At 40.7% G+C, this 21,252-nt stretch overlaps 1 protein-coding gene across 1 annotated transcript in view; it reads right to left on the bottom strand.

Annotated features, from left to right (window-relative positions):
- RELN (reelin) overlaps positions 1 to 21,252 on the bottom strand; it is a gene marked incomplete at its 5' end in the record, with an annotated part of 297,323 nt that overhangs the window by 117,590 nt on the left and 158,481 nt on the right. The window contains 2 exons of the mRNA XM_082311058.1: positions 14,189 to 14,429; positions 17,181 to 17,277. Of these exons, the coding sequence (XP_082167184.1) occupies positions 14,189 to 14,429; positions 17,181 to 17,277 (338 nt within the window). The remainder of the gene's footprint in view (positions 1 to 14,188; positions 14,430 to 17,180; positions 17,278 to 21,252) is intronic.

Below are 21,252 nucleotides of genomic sequence, written 5' to 3'. Positions count from 1 at the left end.
AAGTCTGCAAAATCTCTGTGGCTGAAGCAGATACTGTAAGCTTCTAAAGAAGATCTACCTGGCCTTAATGCAAACTGAGAACTTGGCATTTTATTGAAGTGTTTGTATTAAAATGAATACTGATAAAAGTAATAATTAGCTCAAACACTTTTTTGGGGGGAAACCTTGGTCACATTAGAAGTGAAAGGTGAAATAAGAAATTATTAATTAGAATAATTCTGCATTCTTACCACAGTTCAACATCTGAAAAAGTCATCCAATAATGCCAAATTGCATTGTCCTTTTCAGTATAGTCTATGCAGTGCCCTCTTGTCTATGAACCCCTTCATACCACGCCGAGGTAAAGTATGACAATCACCTCTTCCGCATTTAAAAAGGTCATGGCAGTGCCACAAAAGTGAATAATTAAATTTTTAACAAAGACAAAGATGTGGCAAGAAATTAAAACTGCCCAGTACATGGGATTTTATGAGCGAAGTATAAAATAACACATTCTTGTCAGATTCTATAACTCTTCCTTCATTTATCAATGCAAAAAAAAGATATAATTGAAATTCTTTTGTTGATGATTTTCCAGTATGGTTGCCAATAACTTAGGAATTAATTTATATTTAGGAATGTAATTTGTGGCTACATTTCTAGAGGTGCCTACACATTGTTAAAAAAAATCTGAGTACTTGAAGTCTGATTTTTGTATAGAGACTGTCTGGTCTATAGTTAAATGACAACAGTTCTATGTTTATTAACACTGACTAAATATCACTTAGAGAAATAAACACACTATAAAAGTGTAAAGACTGTTTGGACTTCTAAAATAAACAAATTGCTGTTAAAGTGTTTTTCTTCCAAAGAAAGGTCAAAGCAATAGAAAGATTCTGAAGTGTTGATAATTTATCACAGAAATTAAATAGATTTTGTCACAAGTCTCCCTGCTCTGTTAATGCACCATATACACAGTGCACCATATATGCAGCTGCTGCCACTGAAAAGGCAGAATAATTTACACATAAAATATTTTATAACTTGCAGAAATTAACAGAACAGTTTTATGTTTTACTGCTCTTTGAAAAACATTGTTTGTACTATGCAGTTACTTATAATTGACTGAGAAATGGCTTTTGTTAACTGATTTTATCCTTCATGCTCACAGGTATTGCTAAGGTCAGAATTTTAAGAATAATTTGTTCTTGCTTTTCAGAATTCTCTTCATTTGCTGAACAGCAGCAAAGTATCCTTTATCCATCAATCAATCTGCCACAAAACTCTTATTATCCGCAGGCAGTCAAGTAAATAATACACTAAAAATAAACATTCAGGCTAATACTTAATTCAAATTTATAGGTAACCCTTCATCTCTTAGGAAACAAATAGACAAATAGATCTTACTGAGCTAGTTATTACAATTGCATACAAGCTTTGGAAAGTCCTTTATAAGCCTTACTTATTTCTCAAGTGCTAAGTTATATGTAAGTATATACTTGACAGTGGGGTATGTAATTAGTAATCTCTTGCCTGATGAAAGCCACCTATTACAATACACACAAACCAGATATAACCCCATTATCATTTAACATTTGTATGTCCTTCTGCTGTCTAACAGAATATTTACTGAAGTACATCTGATGGAGTTTCCATTTAGGTTGTCAAGATAAATAAGTGGGCAGTTTGGCAAAGGGGTGAATAAGTAATCATTTATACAGTGGTATAGGATCAACCCTTTATGAAAGCTCAAAAGCATCATTTATTTCATTAGTTCTGTAAAACTGTCTTTATGCTTTTATACACAGCTACACAGTATCTACGAATACATATTTTATGCATATTGTATGTGTTAATGAACCACACAACGTATGGCTCAAACCACCCTCTGCTGATGTTAGCTTTGAATCTCACGTGAAACAGCTACGCAGAAGAGAAGTTTAGACTGGGGTTTAACTCCTGTTATTCTACATACCTATGAAACCAGTAATAGAAGCTCATGACCTTTAAAGAGAGTACGAAAGATGCTCAAAACACAGGTACGGCTTTTAAAGAAGTTCTGAGGGAGGGCCATCATTTTCTGGTACGTTTTGCCCCAGTGCCACCATTTGGGACCCTGGACGCATGCCCATGGGTGAAGCAGATGAGGATGAGCCCCATCTGCATGAGCTGTGCTGCCCCAGCGCGGGCCAGGGCTCCTCTGCTCATGATCTCGTCCTCTCCCACCTGCCACATTTCCCTCACCTGTATAATCATCACCCCTAGGTCACACTTAGCTTCCGTATTTTTCTTTTCATTTTCCAAGCAGTCGCTATCTGTCGCTGCTTTTACTGCTTTTTTTTCATCCGATGGGCTGCTGAGGGGTGAATAACCTCAAAGGGCACTCAGCCAAATTTTCCAGGAGCAAAAGAAGCTCCACAGGAGATGGTCCCTCACCAGCATCACCCCCAACTACCTTGTCAGTCTTGTTCAACATCCAGGAGGCTGCTGACTGTGTTGGATTATTTTGTGGTTTTGTAACAGGGCTTGAACAGATTAGAGACTGAACTGAAACTATCAGACTCATTTTCTCTTGGGTTCAACCCAGGATTTGAATCCAAGCCTTTAGAAACGAAGAACTAAGTACAATTTACATACTGTGTTGCCTCTTTCTCAAATTAAAGGCTTTACACTTGCAGTGGTAGCCTCTATACTTCCGGTATTTAAGGACAGAATTTTACAAGTCTTTTTTTTTTTTTTGCCATTCTAAAGTGATAAAAAACGTGGAATGAACATGTACCGTGTTTTGAAAATAACTGGATTAAGTTCTCCCTAAACTGGAGATACTGCAGATCTCTCTATGTAGATGTAGAGTTCTCTTTTACGAATTACAGATTAAATTTGTTCTCTGTTTCATTTTATTTACACTTAAATGATTTATAAGATAAGAACAAATTAACTTGCTGTGTAAATTTTGTAACTAAAAAGGCCGAATGACAACAACTTGTAGGATATTTCTCCTTGTTACCATGGAAGCATCAGCTGCAGGTCTAGAACTAAAACAGAGTTTAATTTTATTTAAAGGGGATTAAAAGCATGTGGAACATTTAGTGTGTCCTTGCGCAAATCACAACACTGAGAAGTTAACTAATTTGCGAGGAAAAATTAATTTAGAGAACAAATCCTTTGACAACTCTGATAACCTTCATTAAACAAAGTTTCCTCCCAAATCACCTACATAATAGCGCAGAGGACACTTGCGGGCACTTGAATGGAGCCACTTCACAACAGTAGCTATTTCCCATTGTTTGCAACTGGAGAGGGACTATCAGCCTGCCATAAGTAAACTGTTGTATTCCTAAATAAACAACCCCTGCCTGTTGCCAGACGGAAAGAAGCCAAGTTCTGTTCAGGGACTATGGTCATCCCAAGGGGAAAAAAAAAACAGTTTAATTTAATCTGGCACTATCAATACTATTATTCACTAGTTGCAATTGTTAAGCTATTGCTTTGCATGAATAGGGCAAAATGAAAATTGGCTGGATGCATTCCCGTATCTCAGCATGCTTGGATTTGCTTTCAATCTAATCTTCACTCTGAATTTTCTATGTTTCTAAAGTTTGTCTACTGGATAGTTATGGTATCACTGCTTTTTCCCTACTTTCAAGGCCCTGTGTGGTTCATCCTCACCTGCCTCCACCATATCCCACATGCACTATCTTGTGGGTCACTTCTTGACTGCCGATGCTTGCTGCTACGTCTGCTCGTGAGATGACCAAACTTGCATACCCCTGCCCATTCTGCCCACCACGCTTGGCAAATGCCCCACAAGATGATGTCCTCCAGACACTTCCTTAGTGCTTTCCTCAACAAGCCTTGTCACTGAATACACTGAAGAATGCACTGCTTAGTGCTCTCCCCTCTTGCAGTATTTCCTTTTATTCCCACATCTCCCCAGCCCCAGCTTATCTCCTGTTTTATAAATGGATGGCAATTTCCTGGGACACAGGCTATCTTTTTGGTTTGTGCCTGAAGATGCAGCAGTGGTACATTCCTTGCTCAGGGCTCTTTGATGCTACAATGGTATCACTGCTACGAAAAATACATTTTCATGCTAAAATTGCTGTTATCTATGAATATTTCTAGTCTATGAGTACAGTTCTTAGCCAAGTGGTCTATGAGAGCCAGCAAGTCTTATTAATTCAGGTGAGCTTTCTGTTGTACATCATGAGGGCATTAGCTAATAATTTGAAGATAGAGACCATAGGAGAGAGTAGTGCATGGTTTCAAAACCAAACTTTTGTCAACAGCCTGTCACCTTCTTTATCCTACTCTATATTCCTTACATTTTACATTTTGTACCTACAGCTTTCCCCTTTTTTTGGTAGGTGCTTTTAGGAAAGCCTCTTGATCGTCTGAAATGCAGAAGGGTTTCAGTTAGGACTGCTTAAAACCGTTGGTCAGCAAAAGCAGGGAAATCAGATTTGGTGAAGCAGGTAATTTCCAACTGGATGTATTTCTGTTTTCATAAATAAATACTGACCAACTTTCTGTAACCTCTAAATGGCTTAAGGGTCCCAAGTAAGATCTGGGATCCCACATCATGTAGCATGCCTGAACAATCTCCATATTTTTAAAGACTTGCATGAGAGCACCACATAAGGGGACATCTGCTGCCCTCAGCGTGACCTCTTGGAGGTCTCCCGTTCACCCTGCCATGTGAAGTAGCACAAGCATCAACCAGATCAGCCTATGCCACAGCTGCAGCTAAGGACACAGCCCTGAAGATTTTTAGAAGCTCAAAAGACAAAGATTGGGAACGTAAACAGAAGCACTGAAGTTCATCCAAACCAGCTTCTGTCCCAGTTGTTCAAGTCAAACTTGTGAATCAATAAATACCTCTTGCCTTTACAGTATGGGATTTCTTTACTTGGAGAGCAGAACAGAGGGCAACTAAATGATGCAACTGCGCCATTCGGAGACGCATCAACAGAAAACACTAGTGTGAAATTCCTCAGTGTAACAGATTTTTGGCTGAGGTGCTGCATATCATCTTCCCGAGGTTCGTCCCCACACTCCCATGAAAATGTTGTTCACCTCTGTGCCTTTAAAGTATCCACAGTCATCTCTACCATCATTTAATTAGGTTTTTATCAGAGACGAACACTGATACACCTCTTCATATTATCTCTCCTGGGCCTAATGGCCTTGATGAATCTTTCAGGCAGCTGTAGCCTCACAATTTATTTTTTGGCGACATTTCTTGCATTGGAATGAATGTGTTGGGCATTTGGGCAGTGCCAGCTTGCAAAGGGCTGACGGCAGATGGAAAGAAATCTGCCCAGTATGCCTTCACCTCTACACGAGCAGAGGGCCATCAATTTCCCCCATTAAGGAGTTGTCACGCAGCCCACCCAGCTGGAGGAGCATCTCTGATAGCCAGGCTGGCTGGCGTATGCTATTCAAATACAAAATGCACTTTAAAAGGAAATGAAAATATCGTTTGTCGGCAACTTGAAAATACATGGCTTTGACCGCAGCCAATTTTTTAATGACTGTAATATTTTAAGTGATTATTTTTGCCACTTCAGATTGCTCCTTAGAGAGGAGAGCTTTTTTTAATTAAAATCTAGGCAATGCAAACAGATGAGATATGAGAAGCAGAGGAACAAGAAAAAAGATGAAGAAAATTAATTAAAGCAGCATTGTCAATGGAGGCATAAATTAGATATTGTGTCTTTCTGGGAATGAGTCACACAGGTTTTAAAAATTTTTAGATTTTGACATGATAGCAGGTACAAGGATAGATTCAGTCTTGATAAAATCACACTCTGCAATGTCTTAGCCAGGAAAGGTAAAATGACAGAATTTAGGAAAGATTCTAAATTCTAAATTCTGTGGTTTTGGCTGTTACGGCTTCTGGTCTGAAGTCCCTTCTTTAACGAAAGGAAAAACCACAACATGACTAGAATACTTTCCCATGAGATAATCAGGGCTTTAATCTTTCCCACATGCTACATTTTTACATCATTTAATGTAGGTTACAGAATGAAAACCTTGGCTGTGCAAGCAGGCCAGGTGCATGGAGGGTTATAGTGCACCTTCCCTTTCCAAAACAACGGGATGAAACTTGTCCTGTGACGTAGTAACAAGCAGTTTATAAAGTGTGTTTTCACTCATCATTTCCAATTATAGACTGTTATTCAAAGGCTAGTGCTCAAAACACTTTGCTTGTTTATGAGTGATTTGTATGATCCATATGGTTCTTAATTTTCTAGGACATTTCATGATGTTTGTACAACACCAGTCGTTCTTTCGATGACCAGTTTCCTTACTGAGTCATTTAACTGGCATGAACGGAACTATTCCTCTATGTTATTGGGAACTATTGATGTGTCTAGCACTCTGCAGTGAGCATGATTAAACCTCATCTATTCTTCTGAAAGTAATGATCTGTATTTACACCGCTGTAAAATGAGAGTGAGAAAGAGTCAACCAAAGTCATTTCTACTCTCTGGCTTCTAATGGGTCAATTAATGTTGTTTTTATTAATGTGCATCTCACAGTGACCTGCAAAGACCAAATTCTTTCCTTCTAGGAGTCAGGAAAGACCCCTGGTGCTTTGACGCCAGCTCAGAGCTAACGCTGGCTCCCTGCCACCCCCCCCCCACTTCCAAGCCACAGGGAACTGGCATGGAGAAAGGTGCAGGTTCAGCATTCCTGCCCAAAAGCAATTCTCAGCTGCCTGAACAACTCACAGCACCACAGTCAACCACCTACCAGTTCCAGTGACCCCCTAGGCATTGTATCTAAGTATTATTATTTTAATTAAAAGTGTGATTATTAACCAAAAAAAGGCAAGAGCATGGGCTAGATCAAGCCCTATGGATATACAGATGCCTCCTCATGGGCACAGCTCAGAGTGTCCACACTCTCACTAAAGGGAGCCGGTCGACAGGTTTTGTGCACCCTGCTCCACTTCTTCACCTCTCCTCCCCTCTCACACTCCTCCTTCCACCCACAGAGAAGCAGGAATGGCTCTCAGATGAGGTGCAGCAGGAAGCCTGCTCGCCTCTTCCCAGGAAGATGTGGTGGATAAGGGCTCCTGCGAGGCAAAGCAGCTGGCTAGAAGGCTGGGTTTGGCCCACAGACCAAGTACTGCCTTGCTATATCTTACTCAAAAAACAGGAGAGCCTTGTCAGAAGCATCAACATCGATGTAATTTTGTCCAATATAAGGTCATAGCAATTTCAATCTGCCATTTTCACACTGGCATACCTAGAGCATCACCTTTCTTCCTGCAGACAAATATATTTGATCTGATTCAGGCAATGGGTACCTCAACCCTTTTTTAAACAAGAATTTAAAACCAAAAAATGGAAAAAAAACTTAGTAATTTCAGCACAAAAAATTAAACCCCACAAAGATATATATGTGTATTGGGTTTGCATGGCAAGGTTTTGGTAGTGAGGGGGCCACAGGGGTGGCTTCTGTGAGAAGATGCCAGAAGCTTCCCCCATGTCCGATAGAGCAAATGCCATCTGGCTCCAAGAAGGACCCGCTGCTGGCCAAGGCCGAGCCCATCAGCGATGGTGGTAGTGCCTCTGGGATAATGTATTTAAGAAGGGGAAAGAGCCCTGCACAACTGCAGCCAAAGAGAGGAGTGAGAATATGTGAGAGGAACAACTCTGCAGAACCAAGGTCAGGGAAGAAGGAGGGGGAGGAGGTGCTGCAGGGAGAGATGCTTGAGCACAGATGCCCCTGCAGCCTGTGGTGAAGACCATGGTGAGGCAGGCTGTGCCCCTGCAGCCCATGGAGGTTAACGCTGGAGCAGACATCCACCTGATGCCTAGGGAGGACCCCACGCTGGAGCAGGTGGATGCCCAAAGGAGGCTGTGACCCTGTGGGAAGCCCGCGCTGGAGCAGGGTCCTGGCAGAACCTGTGGACCCGTGGAGACAGAGGAGCCCAGGCTGGAGCAGGTTTGCTGGCAGGGCTTGTGACCCCTTGGGGGACCCACGCTGGAGCAGTCTGTTCCTGAAGGACTGCACCCCGTGGAAGGGGCCCACGCTGGAGCAGTTCGTGGAGAACTGTCTCCCATGGGAAGAACCCCAGGCTGGAGCAGGGGAGGAGTGTGAGGAGTCCTCCCCCTGAGGAGGAAGGAGCAGCAGAGACAACGTGCAATGAACTGACCACAACCCCCATTCCCCATCCCCCTGCGCTGCTCAAGGGGAGGAGGTAGAGAAAAATCAGGAGTAAAGTTAAGCCTGGGAAGAAGGGAGGGGTGGGGAGAAGGTGTTTTTAAGATTTAGTTTTTATTTCTCATTACCCTACTCTGATTTGATCGATAACAAATTAAGCTAATTTCCCTAAGTTGAGTCTGTTTTGCCCGTGACAGTAATTGGTGAGTGATCTCTCCCTGCCCTTATCTTGACCCACGAGCCTTTCGTTATATTTTTTCTCCCCTGTCCAGCTGAGGAGGGGAGGGATAGAGTGGCTGTGGTGGGCACCTGGCATCCAGCCAGGGCCAACCCACCACAATATGGAACATCAGGATGTTTGTTTTGAAAGAAGACTATCCAATGCCATTCCTATTAATTAACAGAGTATTCAGAAATTTGGAAATCTGCTCTGGAACTAGGGGGGTGGAATAGCTTAATCAGCCTTTCTTTTTGCCAAATTCCTAGGCCTGCGTGCATGTCTTCCCTGCTCAGTGACACACAACAACCCAGGTTCAGGAAGGACTCGCAGATCTAGGATGTGCATAGCCCTGCTCTGCTCAGGGTGTGGTGAAAGATCACGGAGTTTTACAGACACATTTTCAGCGTATTTTTCTGAGTGTAAGTAAGTGTTCAGTTCTCCCGCTCTTTTCTTATGCAGCTTTCTCTTCTGTTAAACTGGCGTGCATTTCTGGGAAATTAAAATGAGCTAAATGGTGATGATCTGTTAACTCAAGGGGCTTACTGTATCAGGATATTGGGATTGGGACTTTTTCAGGATTTATTGGTCACGTCCACGGTAGTGAATAGCATGCATCAGGTACCATTCCCTGGTCCTAAACCCAGCTTGCTCACTGAGGCTGGCACAGACTTTCCCCCCTTGCCGCATCCCATGCTAGGCCAGGCTGCGTGCTCGCAGCTCAGCAGCACAGACAACCTCGGGTGTAGTCCCCACATCCTGCAGACCAAGCAAACTTAGCAGGCCAGCTGGACTGCAACCTTCAGCCACCAAGTGAAGAGCGGCTGCAACTACTGTGAGGCAGCAATCCCCTAACTGGACTCTTCTCAAAGGTGAGAAGTGTCACTGGGTTAACAGGTCACGACCAAGTACCTGGCCATTCTAGTGTCTGTAATGACCTATACTGCTTTGTCCGAGATGTGGAAAAATTCCAGAGACAGGTGGTTTGGTCTCAATGCTATTTTTATGTAATCAAAGCACTGCAGAGACATGAACTATAAGACTGCTGAGGTTGTCTCCCTTCTCAACCTCAGTTTTTGAGCTTGCACATCCAAACTTGGCCCAGGGAAATCAGAGAAAACTAAAAAACTTGGCAAATGTTGTATCTCAAAACACAACAATTTCTGATCAAATATACAAGATACATGCAGTGTCTACTGAAAGATGAGATCACTTTTCTGTTCTATAGGAGTACAGATCCAAGAAGCGTTACTGAAGAGAGAATATTTCATCTTTTCCCCCAATTAGCTATGAAGTCTTGAGGTTCACAGACCTTTAACAGAGCACAGCACTGCTTCATGTGTTTCAGCAGTCTCAACCACCAGTGCAACATCCTAACCATGCTCGGTTGCGAGGCCAGCTCAGAGCTGTCACTGGAAATATTGAAATGCAGTCAGAAATTTATCCTGTTCAACACCCTTCCACACAGTCCAACACAGATAAATACGTTCCAGTGGATCCAATTAATCTCCTAAGGGTTGCTTGGCCTTGCTAACAGTGTCTTTCTTGTCTTTTGCTGTCTTCTTTGGAACCGAAACACACAAATTCAGTGGCTTATCTCTCAGCTTGCTTCCTATCTCAGTAGCCAGTTCCAGCTGCGTCTGCAACGAGCCATGTGCTTTCAAACGAGTAGCAACCACTCCTGAGCGCAGCAAGAAACGTAATGAAATTCCTGGTCCAAGCTCAAGCAGACTGGGAGAGGAGGAGAAATCGCCTCCCAAGCTGGGCACAAGCAAGTTCCCGCAAGTGCTTATTGAGAACACGCTGTCCAAATCCACCAAACTGGAGTGAACACATCGGTGCATAATAACCGTTAATGCTTGCAGTGTCCACTCCAGTGACTGAATCCGTCACAGAATCTAATCCAGGACGCAGACAACAGTCTTCATGGTACTACTTTTCTTTGTTTCAGCTGTCTTTTTACCTTATTAATCTAAGCAGCTATTAATCTGAGCAGTTTTACCAGCAAAACTCTGGATTTGTAATGTTTGCTATTTATTTTAGTAGACCTCAAGTACTACCAAAGTAAACCTTCTACAGAAAAAAATATACTTTCCTTGCAACTTGATAAGCATCCAAAAAGAGCATGTACCAGGTATAACAAGCAATTCTAAAAGCCACCTCCTGAGCAGCTATTGGGAAAGAACTTGCTGAACCACATCTATTTGAGCAACAGCAACATTTATTCTAAACTTCCAACGAACCATATCTTAACGGCTATCTTTACCAACAGAGTAACCCACTAAGGTGACAAAATGGTATTTAATGAGAATTCCCTTAAAAGGTTTGGGATGGCTGAAGGGACGGGTGGGGTGGGCAGTTCTAACATGGCAGGACCACAACGGTACCCAGATTAGGCCAGGGACCGTTCTCTGGCCTTGAGAGCAAATGACACAGCAGAGTTTGCATCCACCTGGGCAAACTCTCTCCTCCCAGAAGAGCGGTGTCATCCCTGTGGCCTCCTGGAAACAGTCCCTGGACCATCCATGAGGGTACATCCCTTGAAGACAAGCCTGGGAGATTGCGCAAGCCAAAGCCAAGCAAGGAGGTGTTGTAACAACTAAGGTGCGCAAGATCATGGGCTCATGTTCATACCCTTGTTTGCTTCATTCTCTACCCTGGATGTGCCACAGAGCCTCCAAGGAGAAGGTTCCACCATCTGAGCAATGCCTGCTGGGGCAGTCCAGAAGTAAACACTTAGAGAAAAAGTAAACACTTAGAGAAAGACTGTTTCTACTCCTTTTTTTCTACCAGAAATAACTATGTATTTTTTCCTCTTCTTTCAGTTCTGACTGCCAGCTGGATGAGCTACCTCAGACTGGCACTGCCCTTCCACCTGAGAAATATGCAGTATCAATCATTCTGGGTGGTGAAAGGTGGTGAGCAAGAAAAGATGAATACAGAAAATAAGCCCAGTAAATGGAAGAAATTTAGAAAGATCATTTTTCTTGTTTCTTTTTGTTTTTCTTAGTATTTCACTCCCTGGGTCCAATGAAATTACTTATGTTTATGGCACAATTTAGGAAAAGAGTTGACCCACAGTTTTGTATATACTAATCAAAACTGAGACAAGAAATAACATCCAGAAATATGACTGTTCGTTGGCATTTTCAAGGAAACTCATAAGGAAAAGCACTGAAGGAAGCTCTAACACAAACTTCCAAGAAAGATTTTCAAGGCCAATCTAAAATACTAATTGACAAAGGACAGAAGGATATGAATTGAAACTTGCATGGCACAAACAGGCTTGGATGGCAGAGAAAGGTCTCATCAGCTTGAAATGGAGTTTGGCAGAGTGATAGACTGTGAGTATGGGAACTTCTTTAAAAAGTACAGAGGTGACAGTTATAAAATGTAGCACAGTATAGCAATGAAATTTACTGATCCCTTAGTAAAAATATAAGTAAAAATTTTAAATTGCTATACAGACTTTCTGAACAAACATCAGGACTATTTAGCAAGTTTTAGATGTCTGGGAAGCAAAAGGACTTGTAGGAAAAAAGAGAACCAGAATTAGCTTTGATGCAAGCTATCCCTGTAGCACTGTCAGGGTTTCTCCAACATTATTTGGCTGGCCAATGCCTTTGGCTATGATAGAAAAATCTCCTAAAAGCTTCCCCCAGTTTCTGTGAACTCTTACAGCCTGAGAGCATTAACAATGTGAATCCCGTGAAGATGCACCACCCACTGCTGCCATCATTCTGCCATTATACTGGTCAAGTTGTCTGACTGCTGTGAAATGCCGCTTGAAACAGAGGTGACTGGTGTGGTTACATCTAAAATGTGATGTCATCAGCACAGCGTACAAAGATTCTGACCTTTCTAGTTATACAAAATAGTGTGTTTGTGATGAACTGAGATTAGAGCCATGGTAAATGTTTTAAAGAAAATATTAGAAGTTTTGTAAAGTTTTATATAATGTTCCAATCCTGAAAAGCACAAAAATTTTGTCAAAAAGATGTTCTCGGTGTTATAATGCTACGACAGGGTCTATGCTGAATCTGATGTAAATCTTGACCCAATTTATAGTTTTACTTTTGACATAACATGAAATTCACATTGCAAAATCTGTTCAAATCATATTTGGCAAGATTGTTCCTGAAAATTTGAGGAAAACTGGAGCAAAAACCTTAAAAATGAAATTTGAGTAAGGGAATGCTCTGGTGACAACCTAGATACACTAAAACTGAAATAACTACAGGGTTCCATGAAGAATAAAAGCCCTGCATCGCACATAGCCTTAATCCAGTGTGGCTACACCACAGCTTTACACATTGCCTTAACCTGGTGTAAGTGGCTACACATAGCCAAATGTCAGCTGGGAACAGACAGATGCACATTTCGCTTGTCCCTAAAACAGAAGACAACCTTGGAGGACTGGCAGGTTGGAGAATCCTCGCTCGCGTCTCATATAAGGTTTGAGCTTGAATGGGATTTCTGTCTAGAAGCACTAAGTGATCTCTGTGTTTAGGTCTCTCATCTTACATGTAACCATAGTTGTGTATTGACACAAACTGGCTGAGCTTAACTAAAAAAAAAAGGAAAACAGAAAAAAAAGAGGTTTACTTGCTAAAATTTAGACATCGTTTGTACATGTTTCAGGAGGAGCAAGCAGTGTTTAGGCTTGACCAGCTGAGAAGAAGTAACTGCGCCTATGGCACATTAATCCTTGCTTTGCATTCACACCTTCACATGTGTGGGCTGGATTTTAAAATCCAGAGGTAACACTGACAACACAACAAATATGAACTGATCACAGAAAATTACTTCATTAAATACACAGGACATTATTTGATTCTAATATCTCCTATAAAAACTTTGTCATTGTAGGTTAAATGGTCTTACTGAAGTAAAAAAAAAGTCAATATGCGGGTACTATGAGTAGATTAGTGGGAGTATTTATTTCTAAAAAGATTAATCTGAGGCCATTCATATCAGGTTCTGTGGGAAAAGGATGAGGCCATAACCAACCTCTTACTGCCCTCAGTATTAGACATCTGTTTCCTGTGCAATTGCCAAAACCATTACCAGCATCATAAATGAACCCCGACATCAAAACTGCCTTTTTTGTGAATGAAAAATAGGATGGAAACAGAAAATCATCTGCTGTTCAACTTCTGGCTGCTTGGAAACATAGAAAGCAAGAATCCAACTGATTTCCAGACGTCAAACAACTCTGCATTTGAAGGAACTTTGTGTACAGAGATCTTGTAGGGCTCCTTAGAGTTTTTCCCAAGGTTGTATGATCTTGCTAGATCTCACCTATCAAAGCAGGCTCTTAATGAAAAAGAGACTTTTAAGGAGCAGCATGAATACCTGAATGCATACTGCAATGGAGATGCGATATTCATGGTCAGAAAAAGTGGGAAATGGTAATTTTTTGTGATGGTTTGTGATGAAGTGAGTAGTGGTAGCCAAACAACACCAAAATAAACAAACAGGTAGATTTCAAAATATCCAATGGAGAGACTTGAATTTGTTTCAAAAATATTGCACTGTTTTGCTAAAAGGAAGCTGTTTCCCAATTTCTGTTACATGATCTTTGACATGACAGTATAAACTGTCATTTGGTTTTGGTCATGGCAGAGAAGTTGCGTTGTTCTAGATAGCCCCGATGGGACAGAAAAAAGGTAAAAACAAAGTAAAAAAAAGCCCAATTCTAGAAGCAGATGGAGTGGCCTAAACACCCTTGTGTGTTCAGAGTTTGGTTACATGTTACTGTCTTCTACATACAAGAGTAATAATAACATTAAGCCATAGAAAAATCAGACTAACCTTAACTGTGGCCCCAGGAAAGAAAAGCCAGTTGCCAGTATCCACTGGATCAAGATTATCTTCTAACACAACTTTTCTGTGAGCAGCATTTATGATCAGGATGTTGTCCAATGCCCAACAGGCTTCATACACATCACCAGCTTGAACATAATCCTGTTTCCACTGAAAATGGATGTTCTCCCCTTTAGCATCTTCGGGAAGGTACAAGATGTGGATGATTGTGCTGACATTGGAAGGGGCACTGAAAAACAATGATATGGAATTAGACCAAGTTTAAGCCATAGCCAGGAACACTTTTCCCTCATTTAACACATTTACTAGGTGTGACACACTTGTGCTGATGTCCCTTGTATGCTGATAAATCTTCTATGGAGATCAGAAAATACTTGCCCTGAGGCAGAGTCACACTGTGCCAGGCAGCGCACGCACAGCCCAAACAGACAGCCTTGCTTCAAAGAAAGTGCAAGCTAAGGCAATAAATAACAGATCGATGCAGATGTTTGGAGAGCAGTAAGAAAGAGCAGGGCAACATTCGTACTCGATGCTGGTCACAGCTCCTAGGTGACTCGGCATTGTCAGGTATTTTGCAAGTATGGCCAAAAGGAAATGTTAAGAAAGCACTTTACAAAAACAGGTCTCCCAAAATGTGATTTTTGCATGAGCTTTCACCAAAAGAAATTCCTGACTTGTGGTGCCTCAGTCCCTCATAGACCTGGATGGAGCAGAATGGCCGGAGGGAAAAGCTGGGAATTTTCTCTGACAAACGTGTCCTTCCTGACAGCCCTGCTGTCAGGATAATTCTGTGGATGGGGAGGGCCAGGTTGCCTTTCTTTCCATGTTCTGCTTCAAGAACAATACAGAAGAAACAAGCCATTTGTCCTCTCTCTTGCTGCTGAAAATGGAAAATGTGGGGAGGAGAGGCAGACCTGGAGTATTAGTATTAGGCAATGATCAGGGCCTTGAGCTCCACTTCCCAGTGCTGTCCTCAGAGCTGTGAAAGGACTGAGGTTCATCCCGAGCTCTGGGTGAACGTCTTTACATTGCTCCTAGCAATGAAAGGACCGAGTTCTGTGTGCAAGGAAGGGATGCTGAGAATTATTATTTTTGTTTTATTAATCATCCAGCAAGGGAATTATCTACATTCAAACCTCAGGCTGCAAGGAGGTACAAAATTGGGGTTTGCAAGATGCCAGCTACTCAACCTTGCCTCTGCCTTGGTAGCGATGCTTTGGTGGGTTAATAGTTTGTCAGAGACAATCCAGAGCTTTTAGGGAAAAAAGGCACCAACAGCTTGCTTCTATAGGAGAAAACAGAGGAACATCTCTTTGTAAATCAAAATATTAGAGTGTAGCGAAACGTCAAAAAGCAACTGTATTTGGCCCATATTCACACCCAGAACCTGCCCCCACAAATCACCCTGCACTTGCTAAATGTTATGTCTTTCACCCTCCACTGCAATGCTGCTCTGAGATGTCCTCGCTTCTCCCTGAGCCCACACACAGCACCCGCCTTCCCCGAGAGAGGTCCTTCTCCTCCCTCCCCGGGAGTCCAGACCTGAAATCCCACCGACACAACACCTTCCCTTCACAGCTGCTCTCCCGTCCCACCTCTCCCCATTCTCCCACCGTTCCCTGCAGCTACATGTAGCACAGTGAAAGCCGCTGAAGCACATTAAAATAAACACTGTAATTCATACGGACCACAGGAGAAATGAGCATCCTTTCATATATCATCCTCTCCACTTTGTACCACATTGCTCTATTGACTTATTTTCTACTGCCGGCTCCAGCAGTCAAAGTTAAAGCAGCACAGACAAACTGTATATGCATTAATTTCAAAAAATCTGGGTTTCAAGGGCTTGTGTTTGTGCCGTCACAACTCTTGAGTTTCCTGGCTTGCAGAGCTATGAGGGTAGCTGAACCAGACATACAATTTTGTACCAATGTGAGAAAAAAAAGTTGTGTGGTTACTCTGAGGCAACTCCAGTGGCTGCAGTGAAGCTACTCTTGCTTTATATCTTTCCGAGATAAGAATTAGCGCCATTTGATTTACTAAAATGGTTCATAATTTGTGCCTTTGTCAACGAAATTACAATCCCACAAGGAGTGGCAGGATGAGATACTGAAATCCACAGCCTTGCAGCTAGAGTTTTGCTTACTCATCAGAAACTAAGTAGCTTTTTGCTCTGCAAATTGCCTCAATGGACTGAAAATAAGCTCAAGCAAAACACCTGCATGGCACAGACACTAAGGTAATGCAGGGAGGCAGACCGAGACACTATGAGGACACTATGTATAAACAGCATTTTTTCTTCCCCAGTTGTACTTCTAGAACTATGTATATATACCAATCAACAAAATACCTTTCCCAATATTATTTAACAAAATGTCGGTTCTGCTCTCTCAGAAAAATCCATCTCTGATACTGATTCTGCTTTTAAAGGTGTGCGTGTTACAAGAAAAGATTTTAAAATCCCTATTCGTAACACTTTGTGCTTTGTTGTAAACCAGTTTGTCCAAAAAACAAGGCATAATTCACCATAATGTTGTTCTTATAAGAGTGTTAGGAGCCAAATGTTCATATCAAACTATAAACTATTTTTATTGAACATTTTATCCTACCAAACTAGAAACTTGTAACACTATAAATTATGGCTCTTGCTGACATTAAAATCAGTGCTAAAATGCAGAAGTCATCAAAACTTTGGTTTTTCAGGCACCTGAACCTTCTGGTTATTGGAGTTGCATTTTATCTCTAAAGTAATTCTCTTCCCTACCTCCCACATAATCAGTGGATGAAACTGTGATTTGCCAAAACCAGTGGCAGTTCTGCAATTAGCTTTAGTGACCATAATTTCACCCCTCATCTTTTAATGTGTACGAACAAGCGAAAACTGAGAAGTTAACAATTAAAACAAGTTTTAAAAGGCCCAGGTTTAAACACCACCTGCTCAGCCAGAAAGCATGAAAATGATTAAGAAGCTGTAACAAACCTAATTTTCTCCAGCTGAGTCCAATCTGCAGAACTGTTCTTACTGTAGGACACGGTGATGCTGGGATCTGAGTAACTGAAGCGACATGAACCCGATCCTGGGAAAAGCAATAAAATCAGAAGTGTTACGACACAATGAAGCAATAAATGATCCTCCAATAACCACAGTTGCTGACTGTGCCTTTGTCACATCATCCCTTCTCCCGATTTTAAAGCATTTTGATTGATGATGAAATTTCCTGTGATCTGTTGCTGAAGGTAAACACAAAATAATGCATGCTTTATGAGTCAGAAATAAAGTAGAAATGATAAATCACAGCAGTGCTGGGTAATCTCTGCAAATTTCCCAAGGGAAGCCAAATAAATTACTTAACATGCCCCACTGCAGGAAAAAAACTACTATATAATGTTTAAACAAAACCTTCTTATTAGAGAATAATCCACATAGCAGAATTCATAGGGAAAACACTAAAAGACTGTTTTTCATATTACTATATAGGAAAAAAAAATCTCCAGAACTAAAAACAGAGTAAGTGATAGGAAAATGTATACAGAATTACTTGAGCCAAGAGCAAATGTGCTTTAGGACTTTAAAAGAATAAAGACATTACAAAATTAGTTATTTTAAGGATGCCTGAAGAGAATTACATTAAGAAATCATCCAAGATACTCACTAGAGCCTATAATTAATAATAAACATTTGATGCTGATCTGGGAATCTCAGAACACTTTACAAAAATGAACTAATTAAGCCTTATGGCACCCCTGCAAGGTAGGGTAATATATTTACTTTTGATTTATAAAAGGGTGCCTTCTGGGTGTTGTCACAAAAGATAAGCCTAACAATTAATAAAGGGGACAGTCAAAATAACAAAAACTGGGATTGAAAAATTCAACCTAGAAAACATGATAAACAACCCGAGTGGTAATTAAATACACTAAAAATACTATTTTTCCTCAGACACCAGATAATTCATCCATCTCAGAAAACTGAACACCCAGTGAAACAAGCAAATCCTAACCTGTGCTCCAAAGATCAAAATTTCTACTTCATAAGCAGGTTAAAAGGTGAGATTCAAAGCAGCAGACATCAGCTACCTTCCACATTTAAGAGAAGCAGCTCTCAATTAAACAGCACCTCTGATGGCATCAGGAGTACTGAGTGAGCACCACAGCTTTGCTCACAGTAGGAGTATGTATTATGGGTGCTCTGAGTAGTATGTTATGTTTATGCGTGCTTCAGATATGTTCAGTCACACTGAAAATTGTGTATATACATTTTTTAATATATTTAAATGTATATATATGTGAAAATATATATACATGGATGTGGAAACTGCTGACCATAAAGTACTATCATTTTCCAACTCGGGGTACTTATTTTTGTAATGAAATAAATGGCCTGATTAAAAAGGTGTTAACCACTTGTACAAGAGAACAGCTTACACATTTTAATGGGAACATATGTCATTAAGTACACTGCTCGCAGCCCCAGCTCCCCTGAGGCAGTTCACATTTGCAGCTCTCAGCTCTACAGAACTGCTTTTCTACCCCGAGATACATATCACATACCTCTGCAGGGGGAAAAACACCCCAAAACATGGGATGAAATCTCTATAATTTTGCCTGATACATCAACTAGCATCCTGGAAATGACCCACGAAGTTGCTTTCTTATATCTTTTACTAATGTTAAATTGTAAATAGAGGGACAGATACTTCCGAGCCACTCCAGCTGTGTGTGGTACGTTCAGCTGGTCTGACACGTATTCTTGCTGTAACGAGGCACAGAATAATTAATATTGCAAAGGCAGCAGGCCTTTGAATTACCAACCATGTACCCAAAATGACTACAAAGCAACTGTCTGGTTATATTTTACTGACAAGGCATTTTATTTCTATCACATTAAAACCAAATGATGTCAGGAAAAGCCTTTACATTTCATATTTGTCCATCTGCTGAGATGGTCTACTTTACTGAGTGACATCTGCTGTCGCTTCCTACTTCTCCGGCATTTAGGAGTTCCAACCCTTAATCACACTCGTTCATTTTATTTCGGGGGAATTCAGTTAAAAAATCACTGAACTTCAGCCAGCTTAACCACTTTGGCAGGCCAGAGGCTGTGAGGCAAAACAGCAACATACTGAGTTTTCTGTTAGACAGAAATTAAAGGAACATAAACAGTAAAAATAACCAGCAATATAGACTTTATAGCACATGCCGTTTCAGTTAGCGTTACAATCAACTTTTGGTACAGTGCTCTTAAACAAAGCCAAGTCCAAATATGCTGCTAAAACACTGGAGAAGGTGATATTTGCTGCCCATACTGTAAAGACGATAGGAAATGAGTGTTCCCTGTCAGTACAATCAATGTGAAAAATGCTGTCTGCTAAATCTGAACACCCTCAAACTATGCAATGAAGATCAAATTTGTTGCTTAAAAGAAACGGAGCCACCAAAAAAGGGCTTTGCAAGGTAGACATGGTATCTCTCTTGTCTTATTGGAAGGAGAATGATGGAGACAGAATGAAAAGAGGAGAGGCAAATGCTGGGTTTTATTATTATTTTAATAAGCAGGACAGGTTGTATTAAGACTAAAATTAGTTTGGGAAAGTCCTCAGGGCCAATGCATGTAGCAGTTACTGGCTGTAACAACAAATGTGGTTTTATGTTCTTGACTCAAAATTATAAGACAGCAAGATTATTTATCATTTAAATATCTAATTCTGTAAAACTTGAACTGACAATGAAAAAAAAAAGAATGAAATTCATCCATTTGAAAAAATCATCATGATGTTCAGGCATTGTTCTTTGCCATTTGAACCATCTTTTATAAATATGCAAGAAGCACAAGGATCTGGTACTTGCATCTTTTACAAAACCAATATTCATCCTAGCTCACATTAAGAGTTTCTTCCCAAGAAAAGGGATGGAGGTCAACATACAACTGCACTCCAGGACAAGGTTTACTGAGATGGTACTGAAAGCCACTGGCTTTCAATATAATTTTCAATATTACTTTCAATATTACTATTGCTTAATACTACTACTATTACTCCATATTACTATTATTTCAGTAATCCTAAACTAGCATTATTTAGAATAGAAATCTGTAGTTTGGATGTTTGCCTCTACCTTGACCGCAAAGCTATACCCTGACTTTGTAGATGATCAAAATTCAAGTAGTAACATAGCAGGAACTGAAGGCAAATTCAGCCGGGGAAGGGAAGCGTCCTTCACACTGCTTCCAGAGACAGTAACAAACAGTTTGTCAGCTCCGAGCAGAGCAGCAGGGGCAGGATGTCATGCTGTAAATCTTCGTACCCTCCCGTCCTCCAAAGAAAAAGTTGTACAAGATGACATAAAACCTTCTGAATGAGATTAGAATAGGCTTGTTTGAAATCAAGAATGCCCGGGTTTTGAATTAGCCATGAAAATGGGTAATAAAATATGCACAACGATTACCATAAAGAAGTCTACATTAGTAAGTTACTGCATTAGAGAAAAATGCTATTTCTTTCTTAAGCTGAGTATGTCACAGCAAACCTGATGCCTCGGTGAGGTTATTGCTAACTAAATCTGACTAAGAGTTACGATTATATTTTCAATATTAAGGGCTCACATGTATAATTATCTATTTTGGGGGGTGGGGTGGTGACACACACCAAACCACCCCCTAACCAAGAACAGCCTAATTTTTTCTCTACATATATATATTCAAGCTTGTTCTTGGGTTCCAGGAACGAAGTATTTTTCTCCTTTGGAGTTATTTTACTCCTTTTGATAGGCTTCTAGCTGAAGTTCACAGAATTCTAAAACTTTTGGAAAAAAAGCTGAAGCAGAGACAACCTTCATGGATTTAATTTTAAATTATACATTTGAAGCTCAGACAGCAATTTTGTCTGTTATCAAAACCAAGGAGCAGCTTCTATTATAAAAACCAGCTATTTTCATATACTGAATATTCTGAAACACTGATTTATTTGGTTTGCCCTTTATGTGCTTGGATTTTGCCCCAAGGCAAATTTCAATAAAATTTGCTCAAAGTTGAATCCAGACATTGACGCTAATAG

The sequence above is a fragment of the Platalea leucorodia genome (assembly GCF_965183815.1).
Source record: "Platalea leucorodia genome assembly, chromosome: 4".
Classification (NCBI taxonomy): Eukaryota; Metazoa; Chordata; class Aves; order Pelecaniformes; family Threskiornithidae; genus Platalea; species Platalea leucorodia.
The sequence above is the reverse complement of the archived record's forward strand: the minus strand, read 5'-3'. Positions and strand labels throughout refer to the sequence as shown.